The 19,629-nt window shown below is 53.0% G+C and overlaps 1 protein-coding gene across 7 annotated transcripts in view; it reads left to right on the forward strand.

The window, feature by feature from the left end:
* The window catches only part of ZNF423 (zinc finger protein 423), a 284,391-nt gene that overhangs the window by 240,983 nt on the left and 23,779 nt on the right, over positions 1-19,629 (forward strand). For 4 of the 7 annotated variants that reach the window (XM_029209172.1, XM_029209128.1, XM_029209138.1 and 1 more), the window contains 2 exons: positions 12,650-12,781; positions 14,486-14,548. In XM_029209172.1, the coding sequence (XP_029065005.1) occupies positions 12,650-12,781; positions 14,486-14,548 (195 nt within the window). Of the gene's footprint in view, positions 1-12,649; positions 12,782-14,432; positions 14,728-19,629 lie in introns of those variants that run through there. The other 3 variants (XM_029209183.1, XM_029209145.1, XM_029209154.1) reach the window with 2 other exon arrangements.

The following is a 19,629-nucleotide window of genomic DNA, read 5'->3' on the forward strand; positions in this document are numbered from 1 at the left end:
CTCCTGGGGCCCCTCAGCCGAACTGAAGACAGGACTGCTCCCCCGGGACAGCTCAGTGTGGGTATTATGATGGGGATCATGTGACGATGTGCAGGATGTATTGTTGATTTGAATGTATTCATTTATTCCATGTGGCCTCTGAATGCCCAGTTTTCATTTCACTCGGCTCACAGAAAAAACCTGGTGCTTTGAGATGTAACGTGCAGAAGCAGAACCGGGGAACCGCACACCACTCAGTTAAGCCTTACAATTTCGAGCAGACACTTCCTTCACGCGCAGTGGGGCTGAGCCAGTGTACAGGTGGGAATTCCCTGCATCAGTCATTCTCTCTCTTGGCCTTGACCGCCCATAGGTGTCCTCCGTCTGCTGACATTCTGCTGTTTCTCGGGGTGATGCGGGGAGCGGAAGACGCGGGTTGCTCAGTGGTGGGGTGCCAGGTGGGCCCCTGACGACCTAGTGACCCCTAGTTAGTGACCCACCTCACAACCTATGGGTCAGAGTTACCCATTTATCTGGGTTGTGCCCTTCAGAGAAACCTCGTGACTCTCGAAGTTTCCTGCATCCACTGTGTTCTTATCTGCCCCGGGGAAAGCGACCACATAATTATCAGGGTAGAGGTTTAAGTTGAAGGTCAGAGAAGTTCACATCTGAGCATTTCCCACGCAGAGCAGTTGTAATAAACACTAACAGGCAAGAGGGGCGAGGCGTTCTTTACAACATTTGGGAAACGCACATACCACAACTCAATAAGTATCCAGCGCCGGCTGTGTGCCACACACTGTTGTCGGTTCTGGGATTATGGTGTCGAACAAGACGGGGGAGAGCCCCTGCCCTTGCCTCGCTTGCAATGTGCACAGCGCTGGCCAACAGAACTTTCTGCCAGGATGAAAACCTTCTACGGCATCCCACTCGGTAGCCGCTAACCGCATTGCTGTTACACACTTGAAGTGCAGAACTGAAGTTTTAATTTTATTTAATTAATTTAGGTTTAAATAGCCCCTTGAGTAATGACCATGTTGGACAGTCCACATCCAGCAGATGCATACTTTTGAAAACTTTGCAATATCAATCAGTTATTATTTTCTAGTCTTGGCACTTTTTTCACGGTGAATTGCAGTTTCCAGGCTGAGCACTAGGTCTTCTTGCTTTAAGTATTAGGAGCTGCAGGGACAATTCTGTGTCCACCTGGATGGAAAACTTAAAAAAAAAAAGTGGTGCTACCAGCCTCCTGCATGGGTGCCCTGGGTTTGTGTGCATGTGGGTAGCTGTCTGGTTTTTTGATGCATTGCTGTGCTCATTTTGAAAAATGATCTTGGTAGGGGAAAAAACGATGTCAGCCGCAGAGACAACCCTTGTAGTTGAAGCAGGGGTAATTCATGTGTCCCCGGCAGGGTCGGTGACCACCAGAGTTTTGCAGCCTGCCCGTCCCGTTAATTGTTTGTTATTAGAGGCCATTAATCTAACGAGGACTATTAGCCTGATGGTTTTTTAAGCAGTTGCCTTGTTGTGGTAAACTTGAATCTGATGATCAGGGATATACATCGGTAGGTGTTTGGCGTGTTAAGAAGTGGGTCCCCAGGGGATGTAGCAGAATCTTTATTTTCCGAGCGTCTTTGTCTTTTGCAGTTGGGGGGGGGGCCGGTGTGTGAGGAGGGCCATGGAATGTCTTCATCAGTAGGATGTTTCAAGCCCCCAGAGTCTCAAGTTCTAGAAGTTTGGATTCTTTAGAACTCCAAGAGTTCTCTCTCCCTCGAGTTCTCATTGAAGGCCCACCGATCTGTCTGTGGTTGATTTGATCATTCACTCATTTATTTCGCTCTCTTTCCTTAAAGTAGGTGAGATCGGCACCCCCCATCTCTTGGAGGACCTGTCCAGGGCCTGGTTGGTGACTTTTCTTTTGCCAAAGAAGGCTGTAAGCAGAGCTGTCTGCAAAGATCGTGTGTTTTCTCATTAACCTTCCAGGGCTGGGTTCCCTGGCAGCACGGAAGCAGATCCTAGCGCCAGAAGAAGCCTCCCTCCATCGAGGACCCGGTCCAGCGGGGCCAGCCTCTGTTTGAGATTCTTAGAGCACTGGGGCCCTTAGGGAGCTCTGTGCATGGGCCCAGCTATGAAGAAGGGCTGACCATTCCCAGGGGGTGGGGGAACACATGAACCTGAGTCATGTCCTCGTCTCAGGCTCTGCTTTGACCTCCATAGAAATCCCAGTGAGTTTTAAGAGAAAGGAACTAGGAGAAGAACCAGGAAGAAATATGAAACTCTGGTCGCAGGAGCATCTGAGGGGAGATGGAGTAAACTCCTGTGGTCAGAAGCAGGGAGCTGTAGCGAGGCACAGCTGAGCAAAAGGGTTTGAAATCTGGACACAGCTTTTGCCCTCGCAAGTATGAGGAGGGGTGTGGAGGCGGAAGAGGATAGAGACAAGGAAGATTGACCCAGAGGCATTTTGTGGGTGGATGTAACATAGATTGCATACCGGCAATGTGCCGGGTGCTAAGGGCTCTTGAAATGTTTACTGAAGGTGGATTCAACTGCCCTGGTGACTCCCGCAGAGGGCTTGTGTTACAAGACCCTGGGTGTGGAGTTTTAGGGTCGAATCATGTGGGAAAGAACCAAAGCGGCGATAGTAGCACTGGCGGTGGTGCTGTAATCCTCCTTTTCACTCACTCTTCATAGCAGCCCTGTGAGGGAGGCGACATTCTCCCCATTCCACAGACGAGGAGACTGAGGCCTGGAGGGAAAGTACTCAGCCCAGTCACCCTGCAGGTCTGAGGGGAGCCAGGAATATCTTCCGAGCTGCCTAGTTCACGGACGTGTTTTTCCCCCCACTCCCAAAAGAAGATCATCTTGATGAAACAAGGGTGGGAGAGAGGCAGGCATTTGAACTGTCCTGTTTGCTGTGATGGGAAATCTCAAGGGAAATTTACCCGGAATCATGCTCAGGCTTAACTGACCCCTAGCTAAGATCCATCTGACATGGCTCTTGGGAGCAGTCGGTCAATGGAACCATCTGGAGTCTTCTGATTTGAGTTTCGGAGGAGAGAGTGAGCGAGCACTTGTAACTTAGGATAGCAGCCTGCTGGAGACGGGCCCTGGCCAGATGGCCGTCTTGCCACGGGAACCCTGGAGTGGGTGCACGGGCGGCTGATCCGGCCAGGCCCTCGGGGGTGTGTGTGCAGGAAGAAGGGCCTGTAGTTGTCCCCTCAGCCTGTTTCCGCAAACCCCACGTCAACAATTCCCCCAGGTGCAGAGAGCGATGCACATCTACTCGACATCCCTGTCCCGCCTCAAGGCTGGGAACACGCCTCTTCCGACCCTGGAATAAAGCCAGGCAGCCTAGTGATCTAGCCAGGCTGAAACAACGCCTGAGTATCAGGTGAGGGTAGGAATCTCAGAGTTCCACTCCTTTGGTGGACTTTTACCGGATGGCAAGAGGGCCCAGCGCTTCCGGCTAGAATGACGTGAGACGTTGGGGAGGGTAACCCTTTCCACCTGCCTATGCCCGCCAGCATGGGGTTAGAGCTACATTCTGCCGAGATGGGGAATTCAGCCTCCCTTTTTCCTGCCAACTGGTAGCCTCCGTGTGGACATGCCGTGTCAGTTTATTGGGGCGTTGGCATCCTTGTCCAAGGCGGATGTTGGTGGGTACCTGGATAAATAAGTATAAATAGTTTTCTTTCTGATATGTGACCGGATTATTTTCCAGTTGATTTCAAGCCTTGGCCCCAAGTGGCCCACAGATCAAAAAAAGATAAGGGTCAGTTACAAGGTTGAGCTCATTCTCCGTCGCCATGGCAACTGACCTCAGGCAACCCTCAGAGGACTACACCCAGCTCCCCAGGTGATATTTTTACTGTCCACGCCATCAATCCCAAGCCTTTCAAAACTCAGACTGCCTAATTGTCAGGGCTCTGTTTTGAAGAGGCCCCAGGTCCCCTGTGGGGCCCCAGTTCAGGCTGCCAGAACTCATTTATAAGCCTTTCTGAAGCATGGGGGACCATGAGATGGGTCCCTCCTGGCCAGAGAGGTCTGGGAAGGTGCCTCCGAGGGGAGGAGGGAGGGCACAGCCCATCCTCCAGGATCAATTAAGAAAATGGGGGCCCAAAACGGGGGCAGCGGTGGTGGGGCGTGCCTTCAAGCAATGGTTGGGTATTCTTGAGTGATGGGAGGCCCTGGGCAGCCCCGAGCACCCTGGCACTGGGGGTCTGGGGCCGTGGGGATGCTGAGGTGGCCTGGGGGAGTGTTAGCTGCCCACTGCAGAGTCTGCCCTCCAAAGACACCCTCACCATTTTCATCCCGGTCGTGGTAACAGGAAAGTGTTTCCCATTGTCGAGGATTTCTCAGCCTTCTGTAAAGTGTGGACCAAAAGCAGCTGTGGAAAAGTGTACTCCTTTTTAGACATCCGAGACATACAATCCTGGTGAAGGTACAGCTTCATCACCACAGGGTTCAAGTGAGATCAGCATCCCCAGAAGCCCTTTTATAGAGCTCAGTGCTCCTTAAACTTGAACGCACATCCAGATCATTGGGGCACTTTTAAAATGCAGATTCTCATTCTGTGGGTCTGGGTGGGGCCTGAGGTGCTGCATTTCTGACCAGCTCCCAGGTGATGCCAGAGACCACACCTTGCCCAGCAGGGACGTAGATCCTGGAGGGCAGCTGGGGCCTACCGGGTTGGGGATCCCAAGATCAGCCCTTGCCCCCGCTTCAGGCTCCCTGATTTCCGCCTGGCCTCTGGTGAAGGAGCCCGCCTCAGACCCTGTTTCCTCCTTTGCCCCTCGTCAACCCCAGCCCAAATGTCATCCCTCCCCTTTCCTCTTGGCTTGCCTGGGTTCGTTTCCTGTGGTATTTAATGACAGATCAATAGATAAACAACCTGATCTGGCTGCCCAGATATTATTATCTGCCTGCCCTCTTCTCTTCTGCCCAGAGGTCTTTGTTCTTCATAGAGAACAAAGGACGGAGGTCCCCATCGGCCCTTGTCTCTATTACCTGTCTGTTTGCGGTTGGTTATTTACTGGCGTGGCGTCAGAGAGGTCCTCTCCCAGGGTCCTCCTCTTGCCTTCTCATTTGCCTCTTCTTCCTTATCGCCATGTGCCCTGCGTGTGACCGAGCCTGGGCCCCTGGACCTCAGGGGCTTTTACTTGACCTGACCCTTGGGGTGGGCCGTGGGCTCAGCCCCTGGTACTGTGGAATTGAAGTCTGGTGAAGTTCGTTACCCGAGCTGGTGACGGAGGATTTCAGCTCGGCCAGGCAGCCTGTGCACCCCTCTTCAGCTCCCTCCGTTTGCAGAGATGCTGTTGCAGGGACAGCGCTGCAGCCTGGGGCTGGCCCAGGCTGTGTCACTGTGGGCAGTGCCACCTCCCGTCACCTGGGAAAAGTCCCCAGCACTCCTGCCACCTGTAGTTGGCGCTGGTGCTGGTGCTGGCAGGGGGGCCCACCTGGCTCAGACATGGAAACGTGGAGGGTGGGTCTGACTGTCCTCCTTCTTGCCAGAGGTTTTTGGGTGATTGAGGAGCAGAGGGTGGCTTGCTAGGTCCCAGGTCTCAAGTCCTGTGGCCTTTTTGGTATTTTCTAAAGCCAGAGAGGGCTGCTTGTGGTGGCCAGCATGCACCCCACCCCCGCCTCACTCTGCCCCCTCCCTGGTAGGGGCTCTGCCCTCTAAGCTTCTTTTCCTCTTCTGTCAGTTGAGGGAGCCCCTTGGTGCCTGCACTCCTGGACCAGGCCATCTTGTGAGGATCCTAACAGCAAGATCCTGTAGGCAAGAACAGCTTTTATAAGCCCTAGTCCTAAAAGTTTCGGGGGGACCACTGGTGTCTGGTAACTGGCATTTACCAGTATCTCCTCCCCATGTTCCAAGCATTGTATTAAGTGCTTTACACAAATCGTTCATTCCCTATTTACTGAGCACCTACTTTGTGCCAGGCCCTGTTCCAGGCACTGGTGACATAGTAATGAGCAAAATAGCCCTCGTGGAGCTTATATTATCCTTTCTGTGTGTGTGTGTGTTCTGTGTGTACGTGTGAAAAAGAGAGTCAGTGAGTTAAAATAAACAATCATCTCTGTACTATGCCAGATGGCAGTGAGCGTTCTCAAGGAAATTCAAGGTGGGTAAGGCTCTAGAAAGGATGGGGTGTGTGTGCTGTCTTTGCCGGGGGTGTCTGGGTAGGCCTCGGTGGTGGCATCATCGAGCAGACACCTGGATGAAGTGAGGGGAGGGGGATGAAGAGTTGATCTGGAGGAAGGGTGTCTCGGTGAGGGCAGTCGTCCTGTGGCAGAAGAAGCCTGCTTGGCCACCTTACAAAGTCCTGTGATGATGCTTCCCATTTTCTAGCAGAAGCAGCTAAAGCTCAGAGAGGTTAATGAACTTATCCAAGTACACACAGCGAGTGGGTGATGGAATGGGATTCAAACCCAGGTGTTTCTGGTTCTAACTTTTGTGTCCTTAATTGCTGCTTCCTGAATGGAGGTAGCTAATCATGTCCCCTGTCTCCACAGGTGGCCGTCACTGGTTCTCTCCTAGAGGGGTATACGCATGAACGATACCGCTCTCAGGGGCAGCTTTTCCCAGTGGGGTCCCTGCTTAGAGAAGGGCCAGGCAGGGCCCACGGCTATGGTGGCAGCAGGTCATGCTCAGTGCATTAGAGTCCAAGAACAATGCCCTGTCCCCTCCCCACTGCAGCCTGCTGCCCCTCCCTCCCAGGCAGCAAATTACGGCCTCGGAGTGTGTGCCCAGGCCTGCCTTTGACATCAGTGGGGCCCACCTGAGCTTCACCTTCAGGATTCTGATAATCAGCTTTCTCTCCTCCTGGCTTCCCCCAAGACCTGTATGGAAATAAGTATGTGTCTGCCAGGGATCAAATGCTTTTGGAGACAAAAGTCGGTACCGAGGACATTACAGGGAGCTATCATCTCGGCACGATGCTCTTCCACAAAGCCCTCTGCTCCCCTTTTGGGCTGACACAGTTTCAGCCTGAAAGGTTCCAGCAGGCTGACTTGGTTTTAAGCAAAAGCACATCCTATTATTTTTTTGAGAAATGAAGTGTAAAATTAACACTTATTATTCCTGAGCAGAGGAAAAAAAAGAAAAGAGAGAGAGGGACTCTGGGATTTTCATGCTTGTCGGGTTGTTTGTTTGGCAGTTTGGGTTTTTATTTATTTTTATTTTTAAAAAATCATAATAAATCAATAGATTCCCCGTGCCAGCCCTGACTTATGGGGACTGGGAGGCACAGCAAGCAGGTGAAATCTGCATTTCACTTTACAGATGAGCGGGGCTGTATAATTCACTTGAGTTGCGTGGGTCTCTCTTATGGATGCCTGTCATGTGCTATAAAGAAAAAAAAAAAGAGCAGAAAGAAGAGGAAGCGATTGTGCATCTTCACTCACAAAATCCTCCAGCCCCACGCCGGGGCGAAGGGGCCTGTGGACTCCCAGACAGCTTTGTCATTCTGCTCCAAGGTGTCGCCGAGCCTGTGTGATCTTATATAATTCAGGAAAGTTACTCTCCGAGGGTGCTGCTGTCTTCAGACCCTGCAACTTGGGATGGAATGAAAGGTTGTCAGCGCCGGTGGGGTGAGAGTGATGGTGACAGTGAGTTTTCTCTATAGCCACGGGCTGGCTGGTACTGGGTCACGGGCACGCAAAGGAGTGTTTGCACACTAACTAGGGCAGCCCCTGCCACCCCTCCCCACTGTTTTTTTGGATGGTTTTGTAGGCAGAGGTGCACATAATGGGCCCCCCAGGGAGCCCCTCTAGCCCCCACCGGTGGGGAGAGGGCCTCGTCCTTCAGGAAGATTTGCAAATCAGAAGGTCTGCCTTCAAGTGGGAGAGGTTCCCAGGTCTATGGGAAGCCCTCAGGCTTTATTATTTTTCACCCACTTTTACTTTTTTGCTTGTTTTATTTTCCCTCTCCTGTCTCCCAGGTTTGACTCTTAAACACGTTAGGTGGGGAGTGAGGAAAGGGACCAGATAGTTGTCTATCGGGCTCTTGATCTAATTATCCCGGAACCTCACATGAGCACCGGTTTGGGGCTGTGATTTGCTTAAATGGCAGCTGTTTAGGCCCCGGAACCGGCTTGCAACTCTAGTCCGCCTGACTGTGCACGTATTTATGGACATGGGTGCAGGGTGTAGCTGCGCCTGTGAACCGGGGGGACCGGCTGATGAATCGCTCAGTGCTCGGAGGACGGAAGGTGACTGTCAGACATGATTTCTCTGATTTATAAGTTGCAGGAGCATTCTTTGTCCTCTCCCTGTTTGTGTATCAGATGGGCACGTCTCCATTCACAGCCAGGTGGATAAAGGCCCTCACTCAGCAGAGAGCGGTAAATCCTCCTTTGTCATCTCAAGCCCAGGGAACCCGCTCTAGATGGGCAGAGGGAGAGAGACCGGCCAGGGCATCTCTCCTCCATGAGTATTTCCTGAGCCCCTCCTGTGGGCCCAGGTGGAGCCTCATGCTTTGGGGACCAGAGGAGAGGACATTATCTGTGCCTATAGCCTAGTTGCCAGGATCAGGAAGACTCATGGGATATGGTTAGATGAATCCAGGGTCACTGTGCCCAGCCAGGGGCAGCCGTGCAAGCTGGCGTAGTCGGGGAGGCTGCCTGGAGGTGGTGTGCAGGTGGGATGCGTAAGGATAGGGAGGGCTTTGCATCTTGTTCAGAGTACCACCCCCAGCTGGTTGTGTTACCTCAGCAAGCGGTCTAATCCTCTGAACCCATTTTTTCTCTCCTAGAAACGTGGCTTTCCCAGCAAGCAGGGTTAATTCCGAGAGTCAATTTGTTATAAACTTAAACTTCAGTTAACTAAAATAGAAACCTCTGTACAGTCATCATTTTCACATACCCTCTGCCTCATTAATGTGCAGGAGATGTCCACATCCTAACAGGGAGGGCATATGTAAGGGTGGTATCTCTCTCATTCATTCATTCATTCATTCACTCATTCCTTACTCTGTGCCAGGCTCTGCGAAGCACTGTTTGGGCGGGGGAGGGGGTGAGCAGGGCATATGTTGTGGGGGGAGGGTCTTCTGAGGCAGTCCCCCCACACTGGAGGCCATCTCTAATTATGATGAGAGCCTCCCGAGGGAAGTGGAGGACGTGCGTTGGGGCCCGTGAGGCGAGCGTGCTGAGCCTGCCCTGTGTCCCAAAACTTGTCAATGAATTCCTTTTTCGCCAGTATAAATGGAAGATCAGCTTGAATCTCTGTCGGGTGCATGTGGCCTAGTTGCCGGGGCTCCAGGGGCGTGACAAACACCCGGAAGATTCCAGCCAGTGGGCTATGTGGGGCAGGCCCACCTGCACACACACGTGTGTGTTTGCGCCTCTGCGGTGGGGTGCCGGGCGGGGGTGGGGGTGGGGGAAGGCTGGGCCAGGGGGATGCCTGCTGTCCCTGCCAGCCCCTGCCAGGGCCTGGGGACCCAGGGACTCGCCAGGAGCCTCAGCCCATCTGTGTTTGTGTTTTGCCACTGGCAGAGCCCCTCTGCTACCTAATTCTTGCCTTTGAGGGCTAATCGGAGCACCTGGCACCCTTGGTGAGGCTGGTTCCCTGGGGGAGCCCGAAGGGGAGCCTGTGTCCTTGGCTGTCCCAGATAATACTCTCCCCGATACTGGCACGCTTGGCAACAAACACCTATTGAGTGCTTGTTGTGTGCCAGGGGCTGGTCAAAACCCCTTTTCATGTATTAAAGGAGTATTAACTCATTTAATTCTCACATCAACTATAAGAGGAAGGCTATTTGATGGGGGGGGGGATTGGCTTTTTAAAATATTTATTTTCTTTATTTTCTTTATTTCTCTGGCTGTGTCAGGTCTTGGTTGTGGCATGTGGGATCTTCACTGAGGCGTGCGGGATCTTTTGTTGCAGCACGTGGGCTCTCTAGTTGAGGCGCGCGGGCTCAGTAGTTGCCCCGTGGCATGTGGGATCTTAGTTCCCCGACCAGGGACCCAACCCGCATCCCCTTCATTGGAAGGCAGATTCTTTACCACTGGACCACCAGGGAAGTCCCGGGATTGACGTTGTTTTAAAGCCTGTTCTTCAAAGGCTTTTTAAAAAGCAGTTTTAGGTTGACAGTAAAATCGAGAGGAAGATACAGACTTTCCTTCTATCCCTTGCCCCACACGTGCATAGCCTCCCCCATTTTCAACATTACTTACCATGATGGTACATTTTTTTTGCAAAGATGAACCTAAAGTGAAGCATCGTAGTCACCTAAAGTCCATAGTTTTCCTTGGGGCTCACTCTTGGTGTACATTCTGTGGGTTTGGACACACGTATAATGATATATACCTATTAGCATAATATCATACTTAGTGGTATCATGTCCTAAAATTCCTCTGTGCTCTGCCTATTCATTCCCTATCAGCCCTGTAACCACTGAGCTTTTTATTGTCTGCATAGTTCTTCCAGAATAGTTGGAATCATACAATATGTAGTGTTTTTCAGATTGGCTTCTTTCACTTAGTAATATGCATTTCAGGTTCCTCAATGTCTTTTTTTTTTTTTTAATTTATTTATTTTTGCTGTGTTGGGTCTTCGTTTCTGTGCGAGGGCTTTCTCTAGTTGCGGCAAGAGGGGGCCACTCTTCATCGCGGTGCACGGGCCTTTCACTGTCGCGGCCTCTCTTGTTGCGGAGCACAGGCTCCGGACGCGCAGGCTCAGCGGCCATGGCTCACGGGCCTAGTTGCTCCGCGGCGTGCGGGATCCTCCCAGACCAGGGCTCGAACCCGTGTCCCCTGCATTAGCAGGCAGATTCTCAACCACTGCACCACCAGGGAAGCCCCAATGTCTTTTTTTAAAGCACTGAACAATATTCCATCGTCTGGAGATATCACAGTTTATGTGTCCACTCATCTACTGAAGGATATCTTGGTTGCTTCCAAGGTTTGGCAATTTTAAATAAAGCTACTATAAACATCCATGCACAAGCTTTTGTGTGGACATAAGTTCTCAACTCCTTTTGGTAAATACCGAGGAGTGAGATTACTGGATCATATGGTAAGAGTATGTTTAGTTTTTTTTTTTTTTTTTTGCGGTACGCGGGCCTCTCACTGCTGTGGCCTCTCCCGTTGCGGAGCACAGGCTCCTGACGCGCAGGCTCAGCGGCCATGGCTCACGGGCCCAGCCGCTCCGCGGCATGTGGGATCCTCCTGGACCGGGGCACGAACCCGCGTCCCCTGCATCGGCAGGCGGACTCTCAACCACTGCGCCACCAGGGAAGCCTGAGTATGTTTAATTTTATAAGAAGCTGTCAAACAGTCTTGCAAAGTGGCTGTGTTAGTTTGCATTCTCACCAACAGTGAATGGGAGTTCTGTTGCTCCACATCCTTGTCAGCATTTGGTATTGTCTGTGTTCTGGATTTTGGCCATTCTCGTAGGTGTGTAGTGTTAAGGAAGCTATTATTGAGTATTTTAGAAAAGAGGAAACTGAGGCACAGAGAGGTTACATAACTTGCCCAAGATCATGCAGTAAGTAGCAGAGTCAGGTTCCAACCCTGGGTGATGTGACACTCAAGCTGGGGCGATTCTCCGTCACCGCTACTGACCAGTGAGCCGCACTGGTCACTGGTATGGCCCCTTTCATTCTCTCACAGCCCTGTGAGGCAGGGACTCAGGTGGCCCTCATCTACTGAAAGTGAACTGTTGCCCAGGCCACATGGCTTGAAGAAGCAGCCAGGATTTGAACTCTGCCCTGCTGGTCCTGGGTCGGGGCACCAGACCTCAGCTCTGCTGGTGGAAAGCTGGCGCTCAGGGCACCCTCTCCTCCCTGGGCACCTCTGAGTGAAGGTTTAGGGTCATAGCAGCTCCCAGGTGGGGAGATGGAGCTGTGTTCTGATCTGGAAGCAGCAAAGGGTGTCTTCCCACTGTCCGTGAGCACTGGGTAGACCGTCTGTTTAAAAATTTTTAAAAGAGCACTTTATTGTTTTTTGCAATATCTTCCAGGGGCTGCCCATCCCTCTTAGAGTAAAATCCCCAAGCCCTCTAGTGGCCGGCAAGGCCCTTTGTGAAGTGCATCCCTGGGTCCCCACTGTCCCATGCTGTGCCTGGCCCCCCAACCGTCAGGCACTGCCCCCTCACTGCCATCCAGATGGCCCCGCGTGGGCCCACCTCAGGGCCTTGCCCTCGACTCTCCCCTCAAGAGCTCCCTGTGTTACCTCGTCACCTCCTGACGCTTATGTGTTGATTGTCTTTATTATCTGTCTCCCCACCACTAGAATGGGGGCAAGTGCATTACCTGCTTAGCTCCCCACAGAATCCCCGCCTGGCACACAGTACATGCTCCATAAATGGTCTATTGGATTTTTTAAAATTTTGGTTGGACTCCCTTCCCCATGCGGACCCCATCCTGGGCTCCTCTCCTCTATGATACAGTCTAGGATTCAAGCTACTTGCCTTGTTGCTAGACCAGCAGGAGAAATCACAGCAAATGACACATTCAAGAGCCAGATACTTGGGGCTGGCGCCCCCTGGGGTCTGTTAGCCTTCCGGGAGCTGGACCATCTAGAGCTGGGATGGGTCTGGGCATCCACAGCCCCTCCCCAGCCCTGGTTCTGGGAGTCAGGGAGAGCTGGCCTGGGGTGTACTGGGGGCATGTGGACTCCTGCAGGAGGACACGGTGTGCAGGGTTGCTGACTGGCCGTGGCTCTCCTTGCAGAGGAAGGCATCAACCATGAGTGTAAGCTGTGCAACCAGATGTTCGACTCCCCGGCCAAGCTCCTCTGTCACCTCATTGAGCACAGCTTCGAGGGCATGGGCGGCACCTTCAAATGTCCCGTGTGCTTCACAGGTAAGTGTGCCCGGTGGGGAGCATGTGGGGAGAGGGAAGGGACCCAGGGGCCCAGCCGCTTCAATCCCTGGCCCTCAGCATGTGGCCCAACGTGGCCCCGGAGCTCACGGGGAAGCCCCGAGGGATCCGCAGGCCTACTGCTCCGCCTGCCTCCACATAGAGCTGACCCCGGCCCTTCCTGTCTTTGCTCTCTGCTGTCTCCTCTTCGGCAGCGTGGGTTCCTAGCCCTCCTCCCACCCCTGCCGTCAACTGCTACCACGCTTTTTCCCACCCAGCCTTGCCCTTCCTTGCAGTTGGCCCTTCACGGTCCCCAGGCTCGTCTCTGAGCTCTGTCCAGCACCAGTGGGGTTCCCGCTTCGCACACCTCCTGTCTCCCCCTCCTCCCTGGCCTGTCCCAGCCCCTGCTTCATCCGTGCTCCAGGCTGGAGGGGTCAAGGGCAGCTCTGCTGGCCAAGTCCCCAGCCCCCAGACTGGCTGCCGGCCCAGGCGAGTGGCTGTCCCGGCCTGAGGCGAGTCTCAGGGGCTCTGCCGGCCCCCCTCCTGCTGCCCAGATGGCAGCCGGTGTGCGTGGGGGAGGCTGGCCTTCCCCTGCCTCTCCCTGACATCTGTCGTCTGCCACGGCGGGAAGCCCACCCTGGGGAGGGCGCCTGGCAGGAGGGGATCTCTGAAGTGCTCACCTCCCAGACACACAGCTGCTTCAGGGCCACCTCCTGTGTGCGCCCAGGGTCCGGACCACATGGAGGATACAGCCACCGGGAGGCCGGGGCTGTGACCTGCTCTGCGACAGGCCCGAGGAAGGGGCTCCGCAGCGGGGGGAGTCCCCGCACGCTCACACTCCTCTGGGGTTCCCAGGAGTCTTGGCACACACTGGTGCCTCTTCCCTCTCAATCCCTCCACCTCAGGAGCCCCCACCCATCTGTTACCATCCCACTCTGTGAGCTGGGTCGGGGGCTGGCACCAAGGGGCCTCAGTTGCCAGGTCTGCCCATCCAGGACACGGGGCCCCCTGTGTGGAGATCCGAGGATGCTGACAAACTCAGCAAGATGAGTGATTCCTGTTAATTGAGTGCCTTCCTGTACTAGACACTGTGCTGAGCTTATTTAAATCAAATCTCAGCTCTGCCACATGCAGAGTGAGACCTGGGACAAGTCACAACGTTCCCAGTGCCTCAGTTTTCTCTTCTATAAAATGGGGATAATAGCAGTGCCCGCCTTACAGGCCTGTGTATATTCAAGGAGCCCACATTTGGAAGATATCTGGCAAACGGCGATGATGAAGACGATGACATTCATTGGGCTAATTATGTGCCAGGCCATCTTTTAAGCGTTTTGCAAGTATTAACCCATTTGATCCTCCCAGCCACCCAGTGAACTACATACTTTAGTGATCCTCATTTTTCAGGAAATGAAGCCCAGAGAGGTTAAGTGACTTGTCCAGTGTTGCACAGCCTATAAGTGGCAGAGTTCAGCTTCACTGGCTTGAGCCCTCTCTAGCGTGCGCCAACAGTGTTTCCAGTAGCCCATTGTTTGGCCGCCGTGTCCATGCCTGGGTGATCCCTACGTGGGAGTGGTGTGGAGCAGCTGCTCTGGTTGGCCGGGCCCGTGTCCCCAGTGTCTGGCCCCCTGATGGCCATGTCCATGTCCATGTCCAGTTTTCGTCCAGGCCAACAAGTTGCAGCAGCACATCTTTGCTGTGCACGGACAGGAGGACAAGATCTACGACTGCTCGCAGTGCCCACAGAAGTTCTTCTTCCAGACCGAGCTGCAGGTGAGTGCCCTTGTCCGCTGCACACACCCATCCTGGGGCTCTCTGGGGCTCCCATTGGCACTGAGGGTCTTGGGGTGAATCCATGATGGTGGGATCTTGTACTCAGCACCACCCCAGCCGCAAAAGCAACAGGCCCTGGACTTGTGCTTGTGGGTCTGGAGCCAGTGGCTGCCCTCCTGGCTGGCTGGTATGGGGTATGGCTTCCTGGCCTCACTGGCCCAGCGTTCTCAGGAGAGCTGGACCATAGCAGCTGAGCCTGGAGCCAGAGTCAGAACGGTTAACATTTGTGCTGTTTCCGTTGCAAGTCCCTTCCCCTCTCAGGGATTTCATTTCCCCACTGGTATTACATGATGATGTTCCACTGAACTTTGGATCTATGGCTGGTGGCCCGTGTGGCTTGCATGGCTGAGTCCTGGGGCCGCGTGTGGCCGGAAGCTGGACCTGGGATCTTGGAACCTCCAACATGCCCAGGAAAGCTAGAAAAGTGAGAGCAATGGATACCGGTTGGGCCCCAACTCAGAGGAAGGGATACTTGCCAGTGGTCCTGAGGCTGATGTGGCCCTCAGATGGGGCACCACAGCCCTACAGCTTCCTCAGCCCCCCATCCAGGGCCTGCAGTAGCTGAGAGGGCCCTTGGGAAAGGAAGCGGCTGTGGTGGGCTTCCCAGGGCTCCTGTAGCCCACTCCCCTCGGCATCCCATGGGCCCCTTCCCACCTGTTACTGGTTTTTGGGGACCCAGATCTGTGTGCAGGTGAAACCACCTTCTCACGTGCTGGTTTTTGCAAGAAACTCTTTTAACACTGGAGAGGTGACATGCTGTCACAGAAATACCACACACACACACACACACACACACCATCAAACACACACTGCACACACAAAGGAAAGTTCCACACACACAGTCCCTATGCATACACACAGAGACATCATTTTCAGAGTACCACCACACACACACAGCATAACACCACACCCCCAAAGAAGTAACACTCAGGCATCCACAGAAGTACCACATGTACACACAGACACGCCGGAATATCACACGGTGGGAATAACACTGTTTTCAGCTGGGATGCGGGTTAGGTTCTGCTGCAGGAACAAACATCCTTTAGCCCTGTCTTCAAGTAACAAGGACTTATATGTTGCTTGTGTTATGTATCAGGTGGCTGGGGAGGAACTCTGCTCACGACAGTCAGTGACCTGGGCCGATGGCGGGTTCATCTCCTCTCATGTTTGCATGGTCACCGAAGCAGGGAAGGGAGGGGGTGGCGATCGCAGACCGCTCTCAAAGCTTCACTGGGAAGCGACCCACATCTCGCTCCCACGTTGTCTTGGCCAGAGCCCTTCAGGTGGCCATGCCCAACGTCACAGGGGCGAGGGAGGGAATCCCCCAATGACTGGAAGGAGAGGAGAGCTGGCGTTCTTCACAGCCCCACCCCCAAGGACTAGCGCACACTGTGGCCCACCAGGTGTGTCCGCCCACCCCGTACACCTTGCCTGCACCCCCATGCGGGTGCTGGTGCTGCATTCAGCTGCGTGTTTCAAGGCTGCAGCCACAGCAGAGTCGCTGGAGGGCAGCAGTGGTGGCCCTCTTCTGGGACTGAAGGGGTGTAGCCATGCCTGTTGCAGGGTAGCCCGCTTCACTGCGCTATAGCCCATGCACTCAGCCAGGCCTGGACCCATCCTGTCTGCGCGGCTGCTGACAACTATCACCCAGAGGAAGTGAAAACAGGCCCACAGAGGGCACAGGAGGGATTCACCATCCGACAGTCAGGGTCCTGTTCCCATGGGCTGGTCCCGGGCCTGGGCCAGGCAGACAGAGCGGACAGGCCTGGCCTCTGACCTTGAACTGCACCAGGTGGATGGCTGGAAAGCCCATTTCTTTTCACTCTTCGGGCAGCCCCTCTGAGTTCCTGTAAGTCCTGTACCTCTCACACAACGTTCATTCCATCTCAGTGTGGGACAGAGTTATGGACCCAGGCCCAGAGAGGGGGTTCTGCTACGAAATGACCAGCAGCAAGGTAGTGACTGCACCCAGGGCCCACTGCTGTCTCCCCATCGATCCACCAACTGAGTACGTACCTCTGTGCTGAGGCCTGTGAGGGAACAGCTAACTGCCCTCTCATTTGACCAAGGGGACTGGTGCCAGCCCTGATCGGCATCTGTCCAGGAAGCCTTGCTCGTGCACGGGCTATGCACCCTTCACCCTGTCTCCACCTGCCTTACCAGCCTGACCTAGCTACCAAAATGGGCTCCAAGTCCCCAGACACCTGAAGCTTTTTATAGCCCAACATGGCAGGCCGCTTTTAAACGCACGAGCTCATATAAGCTATGATTCACTTAAACTTCGGGCTCGCTCAGCCCTCTGGTCCCCCCACGTTGTCCTGGATGCCAAGAGAGGGATGACTGCTCTCCTTGTTGGCTTTGAGAAACTTCCCGGTCCTGCCTTTTTCAAGCTTTGTCAGCATCCCTGTGCCGGAGGCCTAGCTCGTGATGCACAGGTGGAGGTAGCTGTGGTTTCAAGCCAGATCTTGCTTCGGCCGCACCCACCTGGGGCTGCAGACGCCCCAGACACCAGAATGGTGTGTGTGAGCTGATGATTCCCTGGGTCACCCCATCAACCTTTAAGGCGGATCCTCAGATGCCAAGAACCTCACTAAATTATAGCCTTAACGAGTCACTATTTTCTGCAATTAATGATTTTAATTACAGACCATTTAAATATGGAAGTGTTGTAGCAATGCCAAATCTATGCAAATAATGGCTATCGTTAAGTAACTTGAGGAACAATTTTCTGGTTTTTTGAGAGAAGGGTTTTTCAGGCCTTGAAAATTTCATCGTCCTTACGCTGAAGCTGGGGCTGGCAGACGAGTGAGTTATTTCCCTAGAGTGACATGTGGGGGCTTGGGGGGTGCAACAGGAGACAGGGCCTGGCCCTTGCTGGGGCCCTGAGTGGCTCTCCGGTTTGTATGTCAGGTAGGTCCAGTGGGGAGACTCAGGGCAGCTAACGTTTGCAGGCACAAGTGGCTCTGGGCTGAGAGGTCTTGAGAAGATGTGAAATTTAAGATTGTTCTCACTGCAGGAGCTGACTTCCTGCTGTGGATATAGAGGTAATAGAGGTAGGAATGGGCTCTGGAAGGCCTGGCCTGCGTCAGAGTGATACGCCTGCCTCCAAAGGGAGTGCTCTCTTAAGATGCATTAATAGGAGTTGTCAGAAAGAGGGAGGTGCGGGTCCTGTTTGATTCTGAGTTTACCTGGCTCTGCCCAGAGACTGAGATTAATTTAAAGAACTTTGGACAAACCAGGGCACATTCATTGATTAGGTGCATGAGAGGGAATTCAAGTTGCTCTTTATTTGTTCAAAGCATGTAGATAGAGGGCCCATTATGTACAGACACTAGATCTAGGAACTGACAAGACAGTGGTGAGCGAGACAGAGAAACACCCATAGGGCCTACATTCTGGAGGGGTTGATAGACACTTTCCAATAGTGGTCAATGACATGAAGAAAATAAAACCAGGTAATAGGCTAGAGCATAATGGGAGCGAGGTTGGTTACAGCTTGGTGAGTGTGGTCAGGGAGGGCCTCTCTGAGGAGGTGGCATTTGAGCTGAGGTCTGGAAGGTGAGAGGGAGAGAGTGTGTGGAAGAGAGGCATGAGTGCAAAGGCCCTGTGGCCAGTGCAAGCCAGGTGTGTGGCTGGAACAACAGAAGGTGACAATTGGCTGAAGCACAGTGAGTGGGTGGGGGGTGTGAGGGGGGCCGGTGGGTGGAGGCAAGGTCACGGCAAGGTTCATAGGACAGCAAAGCTCTTTGGATTTTGTCCCCATTGTGATGGGAAACCGCGCATCACAATGGGAAGACATATTATCTGATTTACGTCCTGAGCCCAAATTGAGAGACACTGACTGTTAAGAGAATGAAAAGCCCCAGGCAGGGAGAAGATATTTGCAAATCACATATTTGATAAAGGACTTGTATCCGGAGCATATTTTTTAAAAACTCTCAAAACTTGATAATGAGAGGGAATATCAACCAAAAAAAAGGACCAAAAAATTTCAACACTTCACCAAAGAAGACATATAGATGTTCAGCATCGTTAGTAATTAGGGAAGAGCAAATGAAAACCATGATGTAATGCCATTATACACCTGGTAGAATGACTAAAACAAAAGCAAAAAACCGACGAGTGCCAGCCAGGGCATGGAGGTTCAGTTGGAACTCTCCTGCATTGCTGGGGAAATGCAAAATGGTACAGCCGTGTGGCAAAATAGTTTTTGAGTTTCTTACAACGTTAAACATACAGTTAACCTATGACATAGCAATCCTACTGCTGGGTGTTTATTCCAGAGAACTGAAAACATGCTCATCCAGAAACCTCTACATGAATGATGGTAGAGCTTTATTTATAATGGCCCCAAACTGGAAACCGCCCCCCCCCAATGGTCCCTTCCCTGGTAAATGAACAGACAGATGTATTTACATTCATACCATGGACTACTACTTGGCAATAAAATGCAACTGCTCATACAGACAACAACATGCGTGAATGGTAAATGGCAAGTGAAAGGAACCAGGCTCAAAAGGCTCCATACTGTGTGGTTCTATGTACATGATGTTCTGGAAAAATGCTGAAATACTGGAATAGAAAACAGACCAGTAATTGCCAGGGGCTGGGGGTAGGGAGAAGAAATAGGGAAGCCTGAACAAGATTCGTCTAAACACACACACAAATGCACACACAAAGACATATACACCCCACTCAGCCCAGGCAGGGTGCTAGGCTCCGGGCATGCAGCTTGGTTTCAAGGAGCTTTCAGGGGGCTAGTTCACCAGGAGAAGACATGGCTGGATTGTGGGGGGAACGTGGGGACAGTCGTCTTCAAGTGTTTGTTTGTTGAAAGTATTTATTTTATTTATTTATTTTTGGCTGCGTTGGGTCTTCGTTGCTGCGCACGGGTTTCTCTAGTTGCGACGAGCAGGGGCTGCTCTTAGTTGCGGTGCACAGGCTTCTCACTGCGGTGGCTTCTCTTGTTGTGGAGCAGTGGGTCCTGGCACATGGGTTCAGTAGTTGTGGCACGTGGG

This window comes from Monodon monoceros, unplaced genomic scaffold, assembly GCF_005190385.1.
Source record: "Monodon monoceros isolate NGI ecotype Baffin Bay Population unplaced genomic scaffold, NGI_Narwhal_1 Super_Scaffold_10, whole genome shotgun sequence".
NCBI classification, from domain to species: domain Eukaryota; kingdom Metazoa; phylum Chordata; class Mammalia; order Artiodactyla; family Monodontidae; genus Monodon; species Monodon monoceros.